Source organism: Aphidius gifuensis, linkage group LG3 (genome assembly GCF_014905175.1).
Source record: "Aphidius gifuensis isolate YNYX2018 linkage group LG3, ASM1490517v1, whole genome shotgun sequence".
Classification (NCBI taxonomy): domain Eukaryota; kingdom Metazoa; phylum Arthropoda; class Insecta; order Hymenoptera; family Braconidae; genus Aphidius; species Aphidius gifuensis.
Window position 1 is genome coordinate 8,048,569 of NC_057790.1, and position 20,817 is coordinate 8,069,385.

At 27.4% G+C, this 20,817-nt stretch overlaps 1 protein-coding gene across 2 annotated transcripts in view; it reads left to right on the forward strand.

Moving 5' to 3' along the window:
- The window catches only part of LOC122851822 (DNA N6-methyl adenine demethylase), a 53,708-nt gene that overhangs the window by 20,999 nt on the left and 11,892 nt on the right, over positions 1 to 20,817 (forward strand). The window contains exons 2-3 of one of the 2 annotated variants that reach the window (XM_044151291.1): positions 7,985 to 8,059; positions 16,207 to 16,479. In XM_044151291.1, coding sequence (XP_044007226.1) covers positions 7,985 to 8,059; positions 16,207 to 16,479 — 348 coding nt within the window. Of the gene's footprint in view, positions 1 to 7,984; positions 8,060 to 12,087; positions 12,580 to 16,206; positions 16,480 to 20,817 lie in introns of those variants that run through there. The other variant, XM_044151292.1, reaches the window with a different exon arrangement.

The following is a 20,817-nucleotide window of genomic DNA, read 5'->3' on the forward strand; positions in this document are numbered from 1 at the left end:
ATTAAATTTTCTAAAATAATAATTATTTCAAGTCACAGTGTTGCATATAAAATAGACACAAAAAAAAGCTCAGTCAATATAAAAATTTGTCTATAAATTTATTCATTTTTTATTCCAGTTTTTATAAGTGAAGTTTGTTTTTGCTTGACCCCATCAAAACCGCTGACAAAATGTATTCATCAGCTTCAAAACATTAAATCTGATTGTCTTGTTATTTGTTATTTTTCCTGACACCCATAAGCCAATGTCCCGCAAACTTTCACGAAGAGTCAAGTGGATCTGATGAAGGGGTCTATATCAGGATACATTCAAAGTGTATATAATGTACATGGTATACATATCGTTTGTTAAACAACGACCCTCTTACTTTCTGTGTGTCTCGAAATTTGTGGAAAGACCCTTCGTGCAGTTATACAAGAGAGGTGTGCAAGAAGGGCGTTGATGTTATGACTATTATCGGGGTCAGGGTTACAAATGGGTTAGGGAAATCCTCCGGTGGTTTCTAACCGATCAAATGCAAAAAAAAAAAATAACCACTAAAAACATTTCCAACAATATGTGGGTCATAATCCTCCATACAATAGACTGATTTTTGGTAATTTTAAATGGACATTATGTATGACACGTCAACTGAGTGAATCCTTCGTTTCATCATTGGGGAATTCGGTGGTTATTTTATTTATTTTTTGTTTAAGAAGTTGACGTCCTTGAGTTTCTGCCTTACCTCAATATATCCAAAAGACCAATGTCTAGACACAAAACCATGCCGACAATAGGGCGGTCTTCTCTTTTTTTCCGATGGCTCGTGCCTATATACTTCCTCTTATTTTTTTTCTCTCCCTTTTTTTGTTTCCCCCCTCGATGGGGGAGTTAAACTTCTCGAACACTGACTTCAAGGGGTCCCCATACCAAAAACACGAAGAAAAAAAAAAAAAAAAAGGAATACTCAAGGTAGTAAAGGATAAAGTAAAAGAAAAAAAAAAAGCACACATGTATGTGTTGACGTAAGAGAAGACTTGAAATAATTATCTGTACGCTCGTGCCACACCCTCCCACTAAACACCTGGTCAGTCTAGACTATGCTTACAAGACAGTGTGCATTATATTCTTAAATGTCAATTTTATTAAGAAGCTATTTTTTTGGATTCTTCAATGATTCCAATCTAACATAGAGATACATATTTATTAAATTTTCTTTCTACATGTTATTTGAAATAAATAATGGGACTAGAAATTCTTTCTAAATTGATGATGATGATGATAAGATTGATCATCCTATTCTTTCGATTGAATACAACACTAATAAATATTTTTTTTTTTCTATTAGTAAAACACCTGGAGAAAATTTAAATTTAAAAATACATTTCTATTAATTTTTGGGAAGAAAAAAAAAAACATTTGATGGCTTAGAAATAAAATTGATTATAACTGACCTAAGATAAATTAAATTAATAGAAAAAAAAATTTACAAAATAGTTATTTTGTATATCGAATATAGTACTGGGGTGTTTTATTCTACCCTTATATCGTATCGAAATATCAAAATCCCAGACTCGTTATGTGCTCAAAATAAAGTCAATGTATATTATGTCACCACCCTTTTTTTTGTTCTTACTTGTTTCCTTTTTTCTTTATTTATTTTTACTCTCATGTTTGCTGGTGGTAGTGTATATCGTTTGGCCTACGGTACCAGTAGTTGAATCGAAGCCAACAAGAAACCGGGGGTGGGCAATCTGGGGGTCATGAATGAAATCCCTCCTGGATGAGGGTCGACTCAGGGGTATATGACCCTCTTTATCCATCTCTCATGGGGCTCCCTTCTTCGACTTTTTTGCCAAGGAAATATGTTCTTATATATATATATATATTCAAAACAATAACATGTCCACGTGGACACTGGTAAATCCACGTGTCTTTTACCAAACATGACAACACGTGGAAAATAATAAACAACCCTACAGTTATTTTTATACGTATATATATATATATATATATATATATATAGTTTATATTTTTATTTATCAATTCTTTTTCATCAACAAAATAAACTTTGTTTAAAAAAAAAAATATTATCTATACATTTATTTGATTCTGACAAGTGTCATCTTAAATTTGTATCAAATTTAAAAAGAAAAAAATAAAAAAAAAAATAAAACATTTGGGCCATGTGCTGGAGATCTGTTTTTCATCTCGATTCTTGATCTTGTTGGGGCTGTCATCATGCACCCTTTTAGTCACGGTGGTCCACATGTGGTTTTAATATAAAAAATACCAAAAAGCAGGATTAACAAAAACAACGAAAAAATGCATTTATTCATATCCTGGAATTTTGTTTTTTTAATTGTCATAAATAATGTTTGAGATTAGTTGATATTTATAAATTGCATTTGCATTTTTGAAAATATTCGACGACCCTTACTTGTAATAATTAAGTTGATATTTATAAAACTTCATTTTTTTTTGAATAATGCACAATATTGCATTATTATTCATCATTTCGTCTACACGCATATATTCATGTCACTTTTTTTTTTTAAACACATGACAATGAAAAATATAATCAATAGCTATATAGCATTTTAAATATATACCATTTGCAAATTATTCTATTCCAGGATAATACGAATAAAAAAAAACAGCAAGAATTTTAGAAAAGATTGTTTGAATACTTTCTTCATTCAGTCATCTTAGGTCGCGTGTTTGAAGTCAACCCATCGAGCTTTTGCTACCACGAATCCCAAAATACTAAAAGAAATAAAAAATATTTTATTCATTTATTATTTGTTTTATATAATTCATTTAATAACAATTTCTTGTTTTTATTTCCCATAAAACAATCATTAACATGCAATATAATATGTAATCATTTTAAATTATATTTTATCAAAAATTCAAAGAAATATGCTTGAGGGTTGTAAATATAATATTGCACACGAATGCCTGCTGCCGCTGCTATGTATATATTTTTTTAAAATTTGTTAATAGAAGTTTTTAAATGAAAAAAAAAAAAAAAAATTGGATTATTCACATAAACACTCAGCGTGTATTCGTAGTAATAGTTTGACAGAAAAAGGCGTGCATCCTGCTTACTAGTATATATATTTTTTCATGGCTTAAGGGCGTAGCCACGACGTTCGACGTGCATATAGACACCCTTAGCCCAACCACCACCACATTCTTTTTTTTTACAATTTATTATTTTTATTTATTCTTCAACTCACTTAGACACATATCGTATTTATCATGTCAACTCTCTTGTGAATCATATATATAGTGTACCATGATATTTTCGAAAGGGGCCAGCTGCAGAGCGCTCGAGCGAAACCGACAGAGAACGACGACTGCATATATATCCACAAATTCATATATATATATATACTTAGGAACGTTGTAAAAATAATTATTAAAGCCGTTACCATATATACCATTCGGGGCCACTCTCTTTGCGCTTATGGGTTGAGGTAAAGGCCTCATCCGGAGCCAATTGTCTCTTTTGAATTCATTTTAGACTTTTTCCATCGTAATAATAATTATACACATGGATATTTCCCATTAATTTTGTTTTTTTTTTTTTTTCGTTATTTTTTTGTTACCAATTATATATTGGCTTGTTTAACTAACAAGTCATTTTCATTTATTATATATATTTTTTCTTTTTATTTGATACATTGTTCAATAAATTATAATATTATTTTGAAGGTGGTTATTAGTTTGTGTATTTAACAAATAAATAATTAATATATATTATTAAAAAATATTTAAAGCATTTTTAATAAATATTTTGGTTGTTTTTTAATAATAACTTTTATATCTATAAAATTATTTAACTTTAATTGTAACATGTTTAACGAAAAAAATGAATGAGGGTGACCAAGATAGAAAAAAATTTCTAAATTAAAGAAACCTTTTATCTAATCAAGTATTTCCTGTTATTATCACGATCATTTTTTTAAATTAATTGTATCTTTGTATAGTAATTAAATAAAATATTTAACCACAAGCTTAATAAATAACTTGACATTAATTTATACTGTCAAATGGTGTAGTCAAATTTCGCAATTTTCTTTTGTATATATTTTTAGAAAATTAATGATTATTTTGAAGGGCAGAAAAATAACTTAATTTGATACCTTTGTATATCCATATTTTCGTAGGGTTTTATTTATGATTGATGCATGTGTTATGTACAGTTTTGCTTGAAGAAAAATGAATAATCTTCTTTTGTTAATTTTCGTTATATATTTAAGTGTGTCGAAGTTTCAGTCTATAGAGTATTAATCAATTTTTTTCCTGCACCAATGCGGGTATAATATATTAAATTATTATTCTCAGTATGTTGTACAAGTTATGTGGCTATGTGTGATGATCATTGTGTATCGTTTCTATTGTATACTGATATTTAATCATTTTTCTACAATATTGCAGCGTAATATCATGAACCCTTATGTGACTTCACACACAGTTGTGTTCAAGTGTCAGGACAAAATTTTAATTTCAAAATATTTAATTAACATTTGTTCTAAATTTAATTTTGGATTGACATAAAAATAGTACTGCCACTCGAATATATTTTACAAATTTCTAGTATTTATTTGACACATAATTGATGTTATTTTGGCATTTTCTTTGTATTAATTTAATCGACAAGGCTATAGTGAATTGAATTAACACAAAAACTAAATATGGAACATTCTAAACCTTGAATTGAAAACATAATCAATATATCATTTTAAAATTTGAGGGTTATTTTATTTGTTTTATTGTACAAAGTAGCATAAGGGATATTGTTTTAATTTTTATTTTAAATTTTCTTATTCTGATATGTTTTGGGAGGAGCAAAAGAGAAAAAGAGGGGGGTCGTTGACCGCGATTTGGCGGGAGGATTAAAAACACAAACCTTTGCCTTCCGGCGTTTTGAATTGCGGGCGGTAGAGTTGTAACAACCTGTTCTAACCGTCCATGGATGTCTAATGAAAGCAACGGCTCTTTAGGCAACGTTGACCATCTGTTGTCTATATTTATTAAAATGTATTGGTGTATTTTTTTTTATTTATTTATCCAATGAAATAGCTTGTTTTGTAAATTTAAGTCAGCTGAGTCTCGTGTCTGATCCTTAAAAACTTTTGCGGATAATAAATTTTCGACAAAATAAACACATTCATGGATTCTTTCTTTTTTTTTTTTTTTCATTTTAATAGTCTCATGACTCGGCTAAATTTTATCAGCTGTTACCATAAAAAAAAAAATTAATTAAAAAACAACATTGTTTTTTATTTTTTGTTCATTCAATGCGCAATGTCACTGTCACTCTTATCTCATACCCTATTGTCCTGATTATATTTTTCATGAGCTAAAACGAGGTGGTCTTGAAAAATAATAATAACAATAATAGTAATAATAAACATGGGGTGAAAAGAAAGACACAAATATTCTGCTTTAACAAATTCGCTATGTCACAGAGTTTAACATTTTTATTTTCTCAGTTGTGGGATATTTTCAATTGTTCATTCGTTTATATCATCAAGCTTTTTTTTTTTTTATTCTTTTTTCGATTTTTGTCTGGCACAAAAATGCATTGTATTCATTGCGTTTTGTCACTGTGAAATGCGGCAACAGCTGTTCTTCATTGATTCATTTTTTTTCTTTTTTTTGTTGGGCGGTTTCGATCAGTGATCGATTGTCACAAAAACATACAAATACATGAAATATGACTTTTTCAAAATGAAAAAAAATATATATATTTATCAAATAATGATTTTATCTGAATTTTATACATTCAGCTTTTTCATAATAATATATTTGAAAAAAACAAAATTTTAAAAATTGTTAAAATTATAGTTAAAGAATTTTTCAACTCCGACAATATCAATTTTTCGGCATCTGACGAACGATATGTTGTAAAAAAATTTTTATTTATATTATTATATTCATTGAAAAAAAAAAAAAAATTTATAATTTACAAAATATTTTAATTAGCTTATCGGTATTCAATCGTTGACAGCTGCCACGCAACACAAGCTTCTAATTGGCTACCGTTCTTACGTCCAAGCAACGTTCCATCCTCCATGAATCCAGTTTTTATTTTGAAATAAATAAATACTTTATCTGAGTATATATGAAGTACATGTATATATATATTGTTGTTACTCTTTATGTTTAATTTTATTTTTTTTATTTTTTTTTCGATTTAATATCCAACCATAGAAATTATACATATTTTTAACTGGGGACAATATACAAACATATATCGTAATATGTTGTCGTAAATGCAAGATAAATATCGGGCTAAAGAAACGAGCTCATGTTGACTGTCGATGAAGGGACGTTAAGTGCACAAAACACCAAGATTCAAACAAGATGATAATGTCTTTGAGTAAAATAATTTTTTATTATCCCTTTTTTATTTTTTTTATTCATGCAATTTTGCATTGTTAATTGATGAAAAATTATTCTTTATATATATAATCATAATACTCATTTTAAATCAAAGAAAAACAAAGTGTAAATATACATTCAATATCTTGAAGTAGTGTCGATATATTTAGATAAACATTTTTACATTTAATTTTCTTTCTTTTTTTTTTATCTTTACAATTCAAATTTTTTCCATTTCAAAGACACCGCACAATTGGCTTTTTCTATAACGAAGAATACCACAGAGGGTTGTGCTTAACGAAACCTATGAAATTATGAAACTATGAAAGAAAATTTTTAATATTCCAGTAAATTATTTACGCTCTATTTATCAACCCCAAAGTGCATTGAATAAACGCATCTTCTTTTGATGTATCAGCCTAATTGATTGACAATTGTCTTTATGTGTGTTATTTTTTTTTTCTTTTATGAGAAAGTTGAAAATTATATCTTTAATTGTATACATATAGGCTCATGTGTTAAATAAACCCAATAAAAATTAAAATAAAAAAAATTAACAAATATAAAAAAGTTCAGCAACTTTTGCCCCAAAAATTTTCATACTTTTTTTTTGTTTTTCACGCACTAAACTTTAACTGTGTGGATAAAAAATAAAAAAGTCACGAGAAAGAGAAAAAAGAAGGGTCACGGGGTGAAACTTATGATAAGGAAAATAAAAAAAAAAAGAAAGAAAAATATATTTCACCCCTCTTGGTGGAGCGTAGGTGTATTTATTGCTACATGTATAAACTTTTGCTTTTGCGGAAGTTAGTCAATGTATATACAGTGGCTCGTGGATAATATGTAATGGAGGGATGAGTGAGGATATTTATGGGAGTGGGTTAGCAAGGTGGTTGATGTAGGCACTTGGTTATCGTGGATGAGACTAACGCTTACAAGGGAATTATACCTCGATCATCCATGCGTGTATATCTATCACCGAGTTTTACAATTTTATTATTTCCGCAAAATTTTATAACGCCAGTGACTTACAAATCTTTTTTTTTATTTTCATTAATTTTTTTAAAATCACGTATTGTTGAGAAAAAATAAAATAATTCAACAATTTTTAGCAATGACAAGTTAAAATATGCGTATGTTATTTCAAGTTAGTCATTGTTAAATTTGTGGGATAAAAAAAAATGAACTTGAAACCTTATAATCAATACAAATGAATTTTTTTTTTTAACAATCAATCATTACGTTACAGCTCACTGAATACTTTTATTACTGCGTAATTTAATTTTGTGTTGAGCGCGTAAAAAAAATAATCAATTTTCATTGCTTTTGTGATTTACGCTTGCGCAATATAATTTCAAATTTTTTTGTTATTCATTTTTTTAAATTAAGAATTTTTTAAATTGCCTTTGGGAGTTTAGGTAGAAGTCTGTTGTATCTACAGAAGTAATTAAAATAAAAAACTGTCGGTAAATGAGTAATTATTTACTGTTGATAACAAAGATTTTCTTCAATATTTTTTTGGAATTTAAATTTTAAATGCTCGATTTATTTAACAACACACACGCACTCATGAAATATTATTAATTTTTGTGTATTTTATTTGTTACAGCATTTGTATCACCTGCAGACTGGAGAAGGTGCATTCAGAGAACGAGGCCGAGGCCGAGGGAAGGGTACAACGAGGGTAAGTTTCAAATAACAAAAAAAAAAAAAATAAAAATAATCAAGTTTAAAAAAAACAATACAAACTCACTTGTATTTGTTGTATTAAAATTAATTGTTAAATGTATTTGCACATCGTTAAAATATGCAGAGTTTAAACGACAAGTTAAAGACGTCGTATATAATACAGCTCAACCGCACTTGAGATATACATGTATATATTGTGTATATAAACTTGTTGTAAAGCCCGAAAGCAATGCTCGGTTTGCCTCAAGAGATACTTGAATACACTCCTTAACTTTTACGATCATTTTCCTTATCCTATTATTACATTACATTGCATATATATCACCATCAATTTTGTCGTTTTTAACGACAGGTTTTTTTTTTCTTTTTAGGCATCTCCCCCCTTTTTCCCCCTTTTTTTAATGTACAAATATAAATAGAATAATATAAATGAAATAATATTTTTACCATAATTTTATTCGCAAATAAAATTTTCTTCGTGAAACATCATATAATAGTGAAGGAAAAATATAGATATATATTTTTTTTTTAATGAGAAAATTGAGGGGGTTGGTACTGGGTGGAGGCTGTATAGAGTTTGAGAAGTGATATTAAACAAGGCGCTATATTGATCGATGCGTGGTGCGCCTGACTATTCACTAACCGCCATGTTTAAAATTTTCACTCCCACTAACTGCATCTCCAACGATTTTATTTTTTAGTTGGTTGGTATTTTTTTTTCATCCCAAAACAACATTATCTTTGTTCTTCCTTTTTATATCTTCCAAAACAAAACTAGCAAAAAAAAATTGTCTGAAAATTTATTTTTATCTATATGCATAATTTTTTTATTTGTCAAACACGTTTGAAACATGATATGAATATTTTTTTATGTGGATATATCGTTGCATATTGAAAGTAAAGAAGCGTAAGTGCTAATTTTTGCAATTTTTTTTTTAGAAAAATAGACAAAAGTAAATAAAAAAATATTTTGACAAATAAATTTGCAAGATATTGATATAGTAAAAAAAATTACAAATTTTTTAAGACTAGATATGTTTTTTTACTTTTGAAAAAAGCTCTTTTGACACTTGTGCTTTTTTTTCTTGACTTTCAATGGAATGATTTTCTTTTTCACCTTGAAATAATTGTTCAATATATTTTAGAGAGATAAAATAAAAATCCCGTCACTGCCAATTATTTATGGATAACTATAAAATTCACCAACTGCATAAAACCATCACCTGCTTTTTCAACAAAAAAAAAACACAGTCCCCCTTTTTTATATTTTTTATACTCTTCAACAAATTGAAATTAAAAAAATTAGCTTTTTCTTTGCTAAAATTAATGATGCCTTAAATTTATTCTTTTGTACATTACCATTGAAGGTTTTTTTTTTTTAAAATCTTTTAACCATTCGGTTTGGCAGTAGTAAAATAGGATAGGATAGAAAAAAAAAAAGGGAGGTATTTATTATGTTAAGTGTATGAGTCACGATGACAATCAACCCCCAATTCTCGATGACCGATGTAAGTTCACGAATTATGCGTTTCAATATTTCTTTTGATGAAAATTAAATACAATACAAAATGATAGTACACGTGTGTTCAATGTTCTGTATCTTTTATTATATATTTTTTTTTTTTAACATCCAAACGAAGCTCGATAAAATCGAGTCTTTTTTTTATTTATTTTTTGTTCAAACTCGATAAAACCTGATTTCGCTTGATCATGAATAGAAAGAAAAAAAGATAATAAAAAAAAAATAAATATATTTTATATATATGTGTGAGTTAAAAGACATACATAGAATTGAAACGAGATTCTGGAATTTAAATTGAACATTTTTCGTAAACTCTTAAGGGCCGTAGAGGGAACGGAAAATTGGGAAGTAAAATTGAACGTTGAAATTACGTTGGTTTTGTTTAATCAACGGTGCAATTGTTCGCTCAATTTGTAATCTCGGGAGTTTTCAAATTAAATTAAACTCGAATGGACCTGTACGAATGAAGTAGATAGAGTTTATAATATATATATAGATATATGAAAAAGAGATATTGCACATAGTGTGTAATTTCATTGTGAAATTTATAGTTTAGGAAGTCTATTTGTATCTCTTCCAACGTACATTATTCTTATTGATTCATGGTTTTATCAACAAAAAAAAAATAAATATATATATCATATAGTCAAGACGATTTCACTTTCTTTTATATTATATGTATACGTTTGGTGGTTTTGATGAAAAAAAAAAAAGAAAAAAAGCTCTACTTGGTAAGTGTTCAACAAGGTGTACGTGCAGTGTCACTTTTGAGGGTAACACGTTTGAGCAGGCTTTTGTGGAATATAAAAGAGATAAGAAGAAAAAAAATATATAAAAAAAAAAAAAGGAAAGAATAAAAGAATGAGAGTTGAATGAATGAAAGTGACTACCGTTTTTACGGATGATAAAAGCCAAGGGTTCTTTAGTTGCGGGACAGATAGCTGAAGCAAAGTACAGCATTTACAAAACTTATATATAAAACGTGCTTTACAACTTGTTGCCGAATTTTCAATTTTTATATGTATCAAAAATATTAATATGCAATTGTTTTTTTCAATTAAAAGAACATACTATTACCCCTCAGTTGAAAATTACAAAGCACTGCATATATATGTATACGGTAACAGTTGAATGTAATGAGGGTTTTTATTATATGCAATTTTAAACCTCCCTACATTTCACCCTGTTGAAGATAAGTATCAAGAACAGAGATGTTTTTTTTTGCAAATTTAATTTTCTACAAATTAAAACGAATGATTTTTTTTGATATTTTAATTAGTTTTCAAGTTATTTGCGTGTAAATAAATATAATCAAAATTTCTATATTTTGTTTGTATATGGACACCGACACAACCTTTTTTTAAAATTATATTACCATTGCTAAATCCAAAATGACTGGTCTGTGGATGTACCAAATGTTTGTGACATCTGGCTAGAAAAATTACGAAAAAGTTTTTGAATAAATTTGAGTTCCAAATACTAGCTTGAAATTTTACTGAAGAATACAAACTCAAATGACAAAAGCAACGTTTACTAGCCATTCAAAAATATTTGTTACTGGTATGATTTTTCTTGGTGTAAAATTGTAATCAATTATTTTGATAAATAAACTATATTATTAAAGTTTATGATGATAAATTTTGGGTACATCTGAGTATCGCATGAGGTCGCTGTAAAGTTGTCTCATCCTTGTTATAAAAGGAGCAAATGATTTAAAATAAAATACCAAGAGGAGAAGAAGAAGAAGAAGAACGCCAATACTGAGCAAAATTGACACACCATGAAACATTGACGGGAGGTAAAGAGAAGTAGGTGCAGGATAAATATATATATATACATGATTGAAAATGTGTGGTAGAGGATGATGCTGTTGTGGACCAACAAACTGGTATGCTTGAAGCACGATGCTCTTATGTATGTATGTGTGCTGGGGGTACATGAATTGCGAGTGAGGTAAAATTAAGGTATGGTAGAGGGTAGAGACCAAAAGAGAAAAGAGGCCCCCTCTTGATGGAGTAAATAGTGGGGTATAAAATTGAGGCAAAAGAAAGAGATATCAAGAGAGAGAGAGTGAGTTCAACTGATAACACACACTAACATTTTTGCTATACAGACATGACTGTGTTATACCAACACTATTTTAAATACAAGAGAGGGAAATGAAAGATATAACTGAGGGACGTTTCGTATACACGCGCGCAAAATAGTCGCGCTAACTTGGGCGAACAAGCCGGACGTATTTTAAAAATTTCATTCATTTTATTTTTTTCGTATATAAACAAATTGAATATATATTTCAATAAATTATTTAAAAGAAAATAAAAAAAAAGTAATTATTTTTTATATTACATATTATATTTTAAATATACATGTATTATTGTTTTTTTTTTTTTTTTTTAATTTAATTATAATTTTGTAGTTTTTAATATTTTAAAATTAATTTACAATTATTACTCGAGGAGGGATTAAGTTTTTTTTTTTTCAAATCATTTCAGGTGACTTGTGTTGATTTTAATTAATTTTTTTTTCAATTAAATATACGTTTTTATTTTTGTATTAATCATTGGTGTGATATCCTGGAATTTGAGTGAGGAGATAGTCATTGGTAGACAAAGGAAATTGTTTGGAGGTTTTTTTTTTTCATTTATAGAGGGTGGAAAGAGGAAATATATAGTGGGCAAGTGGAAGAGTAAAAAAGTAATAAAATTCGTCGGACAAGAAATAAGAAAAATCTAGAAGGGCACGAAAGAAGTTGAGGGTTGAGGAAAAGGCAGAAGACATGAACACATGAGAGAATTGAACGTCTTTTTTTCCGTCAAACAAATCCAATGTGTGTTGCTGTGTAGACGTACTGTATATTTACTTGTCTTATACTTTTTTTTTTACTCGAAATTTAGTGCGACGCGGCTCAGTATAAATCATCATCTAAAAAATAATTATATTTTAAATATTTGCCTGTGAAATCGTGAATAAATTTTTGATTTTTATTATCGGTAAGTTTTTTTTTTCTTAATTTCTATTTTGATTATTTTTTCATAGTTTTGCGATTTAATTAAAAAAATACCAACTCATTTTTTACAATCAAGTTTTTATATTGGATTTTTTTATTTATTTATTTTATTTTTTTTTTTTTTTATATAATAAAATTTTAATTAAATTTTGTTTTTTTTTTTTTTTTAATATAATATCTGTGGATTTATGCATCTTGAAAGCAGCAAAGTTGAGCTGGCCGGGAATCGATTTTACCACGACGAGACTCGACGACGTCGACGTGAGGAAAGGTGGGCACATTCCACAGGGAGAAACAGGGGGAAACTCATTGTATAGACAATCTCTCCTTCCAAAAAAAAAAAAAAAATATAAAAAAAATAACTTGTCTCCCTTTTCGGCTTCAAGTCGATTATATTCTCAATCGTTATATAGTCTGAAGTATTTTTTAACATTTTTTTATTATCCTTTGCGAAAAAAAAATTTTTTAACCATGTTTTTTTTATTTATTTCCTTTTTTTTTAACTCTTTCGAAATTATTTTTATACATCGTCACCCATAGGAGGATTTAACATTTTTTTTATAATTTTTTTTTGCTTTTTTTTCACAAATAAAGCAGAAGACACGACTGAGAGAATATATTCTATAAGTTCAGTGAACGTTGTCGAGGTTGTCTTTTTTCAATTTGGCACGCGCGGGAAAATAAATAATTTAAATAATAGATATCATTTTCGAAAAATTGAAAAAACATAAGTGGTAAAAAAATATTTTTCAAAGTCAAAAGCGATTGATATTTCCAACTTTATATGGTAACTTTATTTCTTCATAAAATTCAAATAAAAAAAGCACTGCAAGTACTGAAGTTACGCACCCTTTTAACTGAAGCATCAATATGTCATTATAAAACTTGTAAAAAACTTGATCAATTTGAAACTCAAATTGAAACTTCTTACACTAATTAAAGCTTTATATGATTAAAAAAAACTGGAAATTTTTTGGCTTTTTTCTACTTGAATGGATCATGAAAAACTAAGGATTATTCAGGGTATAAAAGTGTAACATTGGTGACTCTATATAAGTGCAAAGGTGGAGAACAAGCTGGGTAAATTGACACTCAACACACCGTGTTGAAAAGTAAAAAAGAAAGAATGTATAAAAGAGGAAAAAAAAGATAAGAAAACGACAAAAAAAAATATATAGAAAAGTCGAGAGTCTCAAGAGGCACTCTTCACTTGATTCGCCTCTTTTATTTTCATACATTTATATCACCTAAAATTGAAACTGAAAAATAAAGTATTTTAAAACTAAAGAAAAAATAAAAATAAAAGCTATTGACTATCTATAATGAATTAATTATTTATAATATACATACAAAAAACAAAAATAGAAATTGTTTTTTTTTTTTTTTTCAACACAAAACACGTGGATTTTATTTGTGGCAATCCACGTGGCAATGTTTCCTTGGGGGAAAGGAAGTAGACCTTCAAAGTATAGTTGAAGAAGGTCGACAGTGGATGAGATGAAACGATCAGCACAGATAAACACTTGGGTACTTTGACTTGTACCAAGTTGGCTTGTTGTTCAACCGACAAGCCCTCAAGGAGTAAGTCTAGCCTTGCTCACTTTAACCTTTGATACTTGATCATCACCTAAGGGAATTTCCCCAACTCTCTGTTGTTTAACCTTTTTTTTTATTATTTTATTTTATTCCAATTTTTATTTTCTCTTTATCCAATAAAATAAAAAAAAAATAAAAAAAATCTGATAAATCATATCAATGTTTGAGTAAATACTCAAAACCCCTATTTCTCTTGACAATAATAAAAAATAATAATAATGCCTTTATTTATTTATATAAATTTAAAAAATTTATTTCAATTTTAATTTTCAATTATTTATTTTTCAACTATACCATGAAGAAAGTTGATGGAATATGTTAATAAGACAAACTAACTCAGAAAAAGAATAAACATTTGGTATAAAAGTGAATTAGCAATTCGAAATGGGCATTGTATTCTTGGCTGGTGTGGTACTCATCGTCGTTCTCATCATTCGATGAGTATCCTTGACTTAATGAATTTTCAACGCTTTATGGGCGAGGCATTTTGCACAACTCTCCCACCAGTATATATAATATACCTGTTTTAAAAAACACTTCTCCACACTTTTTTTTATTTTAATTTTATTTTAATCTTCAATTCCATAAATTTTATCTGACAAAAATTTACACATTAAACAAATTATTTATTTTTTCAATTTAATATTGTATTTCGCACTGTATCGACTTTTTGATTTATTTTTCGATTGAGGGGAGGAACTGTTGTCGTTGATTTAGAAGCCTCGTAAAACCAATATCAATACGCACGAAACCCATGAAATGTTGAAACTTTTAATCGAAATAATCGTAAAAAATTTATTATTTTATTAATATAATAAATTATTATTGTTTATAAGATTTAACAAATTATTTTTTATATTATAAAAGTTATATTTAATATATTCATTTATGTTTTTTCTTTGTTTTTCTTAATTTATTTATTTTTTAAACATATTAAAATTGTGCATTCAAGGTGGCCCTGACTTGTCTTGGTTATATTACTTGCTACCAAGGTTTACGATGTACAAAGAAAATTGCAAACTTCAGAATGTAATTTTAAGATAAACGATAAATTTGTCGAGGTCATAATGGTGCTCAGCAAGTTTGGGTCAAATTGAAATAACTTGAATGAAAAAAAAAAAAAAAAAAAAAACAATTTTCGTTAAAAAATAGATCGAAAAATAAATAAAATATTAATGAAAATACAAGAATGCATGTCATAATCGAATTCCGACGGAAAAATCGTTGGATGGTTTGTGCTTTGGGCGACATGCGAATTTAAAAATTTTTTTTATACTAAATATATAAAACAATGAAAATAGATTTTTGTATTTTTGAATGTAAAATCGATTAATAGTTTTTATACTTGAAAAAATATAATATAAAAAATAAGTAACAATGTTTGCTGATAGTTTAAACTTTCAAGCTTTGTTGTATACATGTATATTTATTATTTTATATAAAGTGAGAAGGGGGAACCATAAAACTTTAATAATCCTCGAAGTGGCTATCAATATCGCGCACCTGCACCCGAGAAATATTATACTTTATCATCTCAATTTAAAACTCAATTTCCAGTTAAATTATATTGCTTAAATATTAAAAAAAATAATTATTATTATCAAAATTTATCTGTAATATATAAAGCATTTTAATTATTTATTTATTTTTCTTTTTAAATTAATAATATACTCAATTTTTTAAAGTTTTAATGACTTGCTTTTTTTTTTCATTTCCTTTTCAAGAGACAAGGAACAATAAGAAAAAAAAATTTATAATAAATGAGTTTTAAAAAGAGAAATAATTTATCAAGGTTTCAAAAGTTTTTTTTTTTTTTTTTTATGATAAATTGGCCAAGTTAAATCGAAGAAAAATATTCATTTGAAAATTTTGTCTTTTTTAAATGTGGAAAATATTTGTGATAATAAAATTTTTGCTATTTAAAGTTTTTTATAATTTTCTAGAACGTAGAAAAAATATTGTTTTATATTATAAATTATAATCATTAATATGGATTTTTTTTTTTTGCTTTCAGAGTTATCGAAAGATTGCTAGACAAGTTAGTACACCAGACACAGCTCCAGTTGGTCTTAGTAGTCCTCAAGCAGGAATTGGTGGACTTCAACAGCATCAGTCACAACAACAACAACAACAATCCCAACAACAACAACAACAACAGCAACAACAATCACAACAGTCAATACACTCAGATCCCATGCAGCAAACTAAAGACAATCTTAATTCAGCTGGAAATCAGCAAACAGTAACACTTAGAAACGGAAATCCACCACCACCGGTTGTATCAATGGTAAGTTATCAATATAAATTTTACAACAAATATCTATCTAATCAGTAATCAATAATTTACTAAAACGAGAAGCTTATTTTGTCTATAAATTCTACATAAAAATTATTTGAAATCATAAAAGTATTTTTAGTAATTTTCAATAGAATTTTTGTTCTTGGAAATTTATAAATATATTTTTATTAAAATAATATATTGTCATATTTTATACAAATGAATGATAATAAAAGAATATCTATTTATTGCCAAATATAAAAGCATTCATTTTCTATTAATAAATTCTATTATCGGTCGTGAAATTTTTCTCATATCACCATTTTACTTGTCAGGTTATTAAAAGCTCTCTCATTAAATATACAACTCACAAAAAACAAGAAAAAAAAAAAACTGAATAATATATAAAATTTTCCAACAAGAATAATCAAATTTACATTGTTAATTTTATAAATAAATTTCCATTTTTCAACAATTTTTGCCATCTCGAAAATTAAACTTCAGCCAGTCTACTCTAGAATTTACATTTTTTTATTTATTTTTTTTTTTTGTCTCTTGTTCCTGGTTGTCCCTGGCAACCTTAAGTAATATTGGCCTCATGCATAAGAAAACTGCAAAGAACGTTAAAGGCACTGTGGTTACCCTCAATCAAACCAATATATTCATATTTTTTTTTGTGTTTTTTAAATTTAGTTTTTATAAATTTTTTATTTTTATAAAAATGAAATGTGCAATATGCCTATATACTTATATATCTACAAAATTTTACAGCCCTCTTTCCCTTTTTTTTTTCGTGGCAGGGTTTTTGTCTCGCATCATCCCCCTTGACTCTCTTTCCTTCTCGATTTTCTCTCTTTTGAGAATGCGTATACTTTTTCTCTTTTATTTTATAAAACCGTCTTTCTCTTCTCGTCGCTGCTTGGCGGTTCCTGTTCCTGCGGGTATTGATTCGCGTTGGCGGTCACCGCCCCCGTCGACGTCTGCCACTGGTCTATCGTATATACCACCCCCTTCTTTTACTACCTTATATATATATGTCAGATAATTCTTTTTAAAACCCTTTTCCTTTTTTTTTTTTTAATTTTTTCCTCAATTTCTTTTTAATTTTTTCATTATTAATTAATTAATATTTTTATTTTAGTTTAATTTATTTTTGATTGATAGTCTATGTTTAAAATATAATAATGTATTTATTGTTTCAATCAATTGAAATATGTTATTATGGTAGATAACCGTAACCACAATACTCAAGTGGAAAATTTTACCCCAAAAACACAAGAGTATATGATATGTATATTGGAAATTGTGTTGAGCCACTAAAATGTGGTTAAAAAGGGGTGAACATGTGACAGTACTTTTCTGACTTTGTTGTATATCATTTTTTTTTGTTAGAATAAAAAAAAAAAAATTATCATCAAGAATTTTTAATTTTTTTTATCAAACAAAAAGAATTCAGCTTGAGGGAATTTGTCCAAAAGTCTGACTACATACCGAGCAACACCCCTTAAAATAAGCTGGCATACCCAGGTCAAAGTAGATACCTTATATACCAGCATTTACTTTACTATTTGCCACAACATACCCTCAACAACAGTCTCGACATACCAAAATGAAATTCAATGTTAAATTCTGCTACCCTCAACCTCTTCTAATTCTTCTTCAGCATACCATCCCTCCATGTAAAATTAACGTTTTATTGTTTATCCAACTGTCAACTGTTGATTGTTGTGTTTCTCTGGATACTTTTAAATTACAATTAGATTGTTTTTTATCAATTAATTTATTAATATTTTAAATATGTTCAATTTTATTTTGTCAATTTACGAGATCATAATATAATACTACAATTTGTAATTACTCGATAAAACAAAATGTCATATGTTCTAATTAATTTTTTTTTTCTTCCAATTACGTTTTTAAAGTCATTGTTGAAGAACAATTGTTGTTAAACTAGAGTAATATACATTTAAATGTCCATTGAAGGAAGTTTTATTACTAAAAAAATTGTGGTAGGTCATGATGTGAAGTATAATGTTTTTCTCACGAGCTTTATTCTCCATCATGAGCGACATTGAAGAGGGAAAAAGGTCTACTAACCACCTCTGAAATCTATACATATATATAACACAAGTCTGGACGGTATCACTAACTGGGTCTTTGGCTCTCTTTGCAAGGGTGGCTAAGGAAATGGAAGTGTTTGAGTACACTTGGCTAGACACCCACTTTATTTCTATATACCTCTATACACCAGCAATATATATATATTCTTCTTTTCCAATGCTGTCACTTGCTATCACTCCATGACCACAAACACCAATTCATATAGCCACTTGCGGCAACGAGCTTGTCCATTTCAAACAACACATTTACTATCACTATACCCTCTTTGTATTTTCATCCCTTTTTTCGAGACCTTGAACTTTATCTATGACTTTATTACTTCAAAGTTTTTTTTTTATTTTTTTATACACTGACCGAATCTATTGGTTTTTTTATTTATTATGTTTTCTTTTTTTGTGTGTCGATACAACTTTTGAGGGCTTCATTATCAACCAATTTTTTTCCCGTAATAATAACCCAAAATTGAAAATTTAAATATAAAAAGTTTAACTTTTTTTTTGCTTTTACAAAATACATAAACGAAGGAAAAAATTAATTTATCTTATTTTGTATTGCCTATATATTTCGAAAAACATCCATCGAAATTTCATAAAATTTTTAAAATAAATTATTTTTCTGTTAAAATAATAAATTAATTTATAAAATACATATTTTTTTAATTAAAAAATAAATATATTATTTATAAAATTTAATATAAATATATTTTTGGTAAAATAATATTGTAATAACGTGTTATGGTTTATCGTGCTTGTTATGTGACATCCGAGATTCAATTAGTGGACATTGAATTATGGTATGGTAATCCCTCCCGGGTGTGTTCTAAGCCAAGAACGGAAATGAATTTCCCCGGGTCGGTTAACACTCTCATGAAAATTACCAAAATCCCTTGGCTCAATCTACACTCATGAACAAATATAAATGTCTTTACGATGAAAATTTTTTAATAATTATTACTTGATAAAATTAACTTGATTATTTGAAATCAAATTTAATCAACATAAAATGAAAAATTAACTAATTATAATAATTATATATGATAAATTAATATTTGCATTTGAAAAGGTCGTTAGTTATTGATGGTGATGATGGTTACCAGTCGACAATAATATAACAGAATATATATATTCAACTAATATTACCAGTTCACCATTTTCATTATTAAAGTTATTTCAAAGATATATATAGATATTCAGATATGAATAATAAATTGTTTCAAACTTTACATAGTTGATTCTCAGATTTTGGTTATACTAACAATGGACATTGAAAATTAGTTTTTACTTTGTTTTTTTTACCTCATCATTTCTTGCTCCTTATTCAAGCAGGAAACATCTTATTAATTTTCAACAACTGAATTAAATGCATTTTCATTATTAAAATAAATTAAATAATAAAATTTGACTGAATTTAATATTCTCGAATATTCATGAAATGCATAATTTAAAGTAAACATAAACGAGCTGTGAAATTAAATATTATATAAAAAAGAAAAAAAATATTTTCTCGTCAAAAAAATATATATATTTTTTTAATTTTATCATTTATATTTTACTTTATATTTTAATTATTAAAAATTTAATTTAAATTCATCGAGACGAAAAACTTGGTTTAAAAATAAATTTTATCTCCTCGTAGTTGAGATAATTTTTTTTTTTTTTTAAACATTTTTAGCAGTGAATAATAGTCACACTCCAGAGAACATATATAATGGAAAATTCTTGTTTATTATTTTGTGTGTGTAAAGATAAAATACAGGTCGTAATAAAAAATATATAAAAATGAATATAAATAACATTAAAAAAATAAAAATTACATTTGAATGTAACTATTGTCATTGCGTTGAATTGGGAGGGTTGGTGAGAAGATATACAAACATTTTTAGATATTTTAGTGTGTGAAAAGTTGTTGTTATTTTTTATTACTTTTTTTTTTTTTTGTGTTTTTTGGTTGTACGAAATACGAATGAAGTTTAAAACGAGCTGAATTTGTTGGTAGATGGTGGATGATTGTGAAAAGTAATAGCAACTCGCAAGAGAGAGAGAGATAAAAATTATTATGCGTTTAAATAAAGAAGTAAGCGAGAAAAATATATATTAACAGTGAGATAAAAAACAAATGAATGAGAAAAAGAACAAAGAAAAAAAGAAAAAGTGGGGAATATTTTTGCTAGTCGGTATTATGTGGACTTGGAGAACCAAAGCTCTTTCACGTTGCCATAAATTTTCA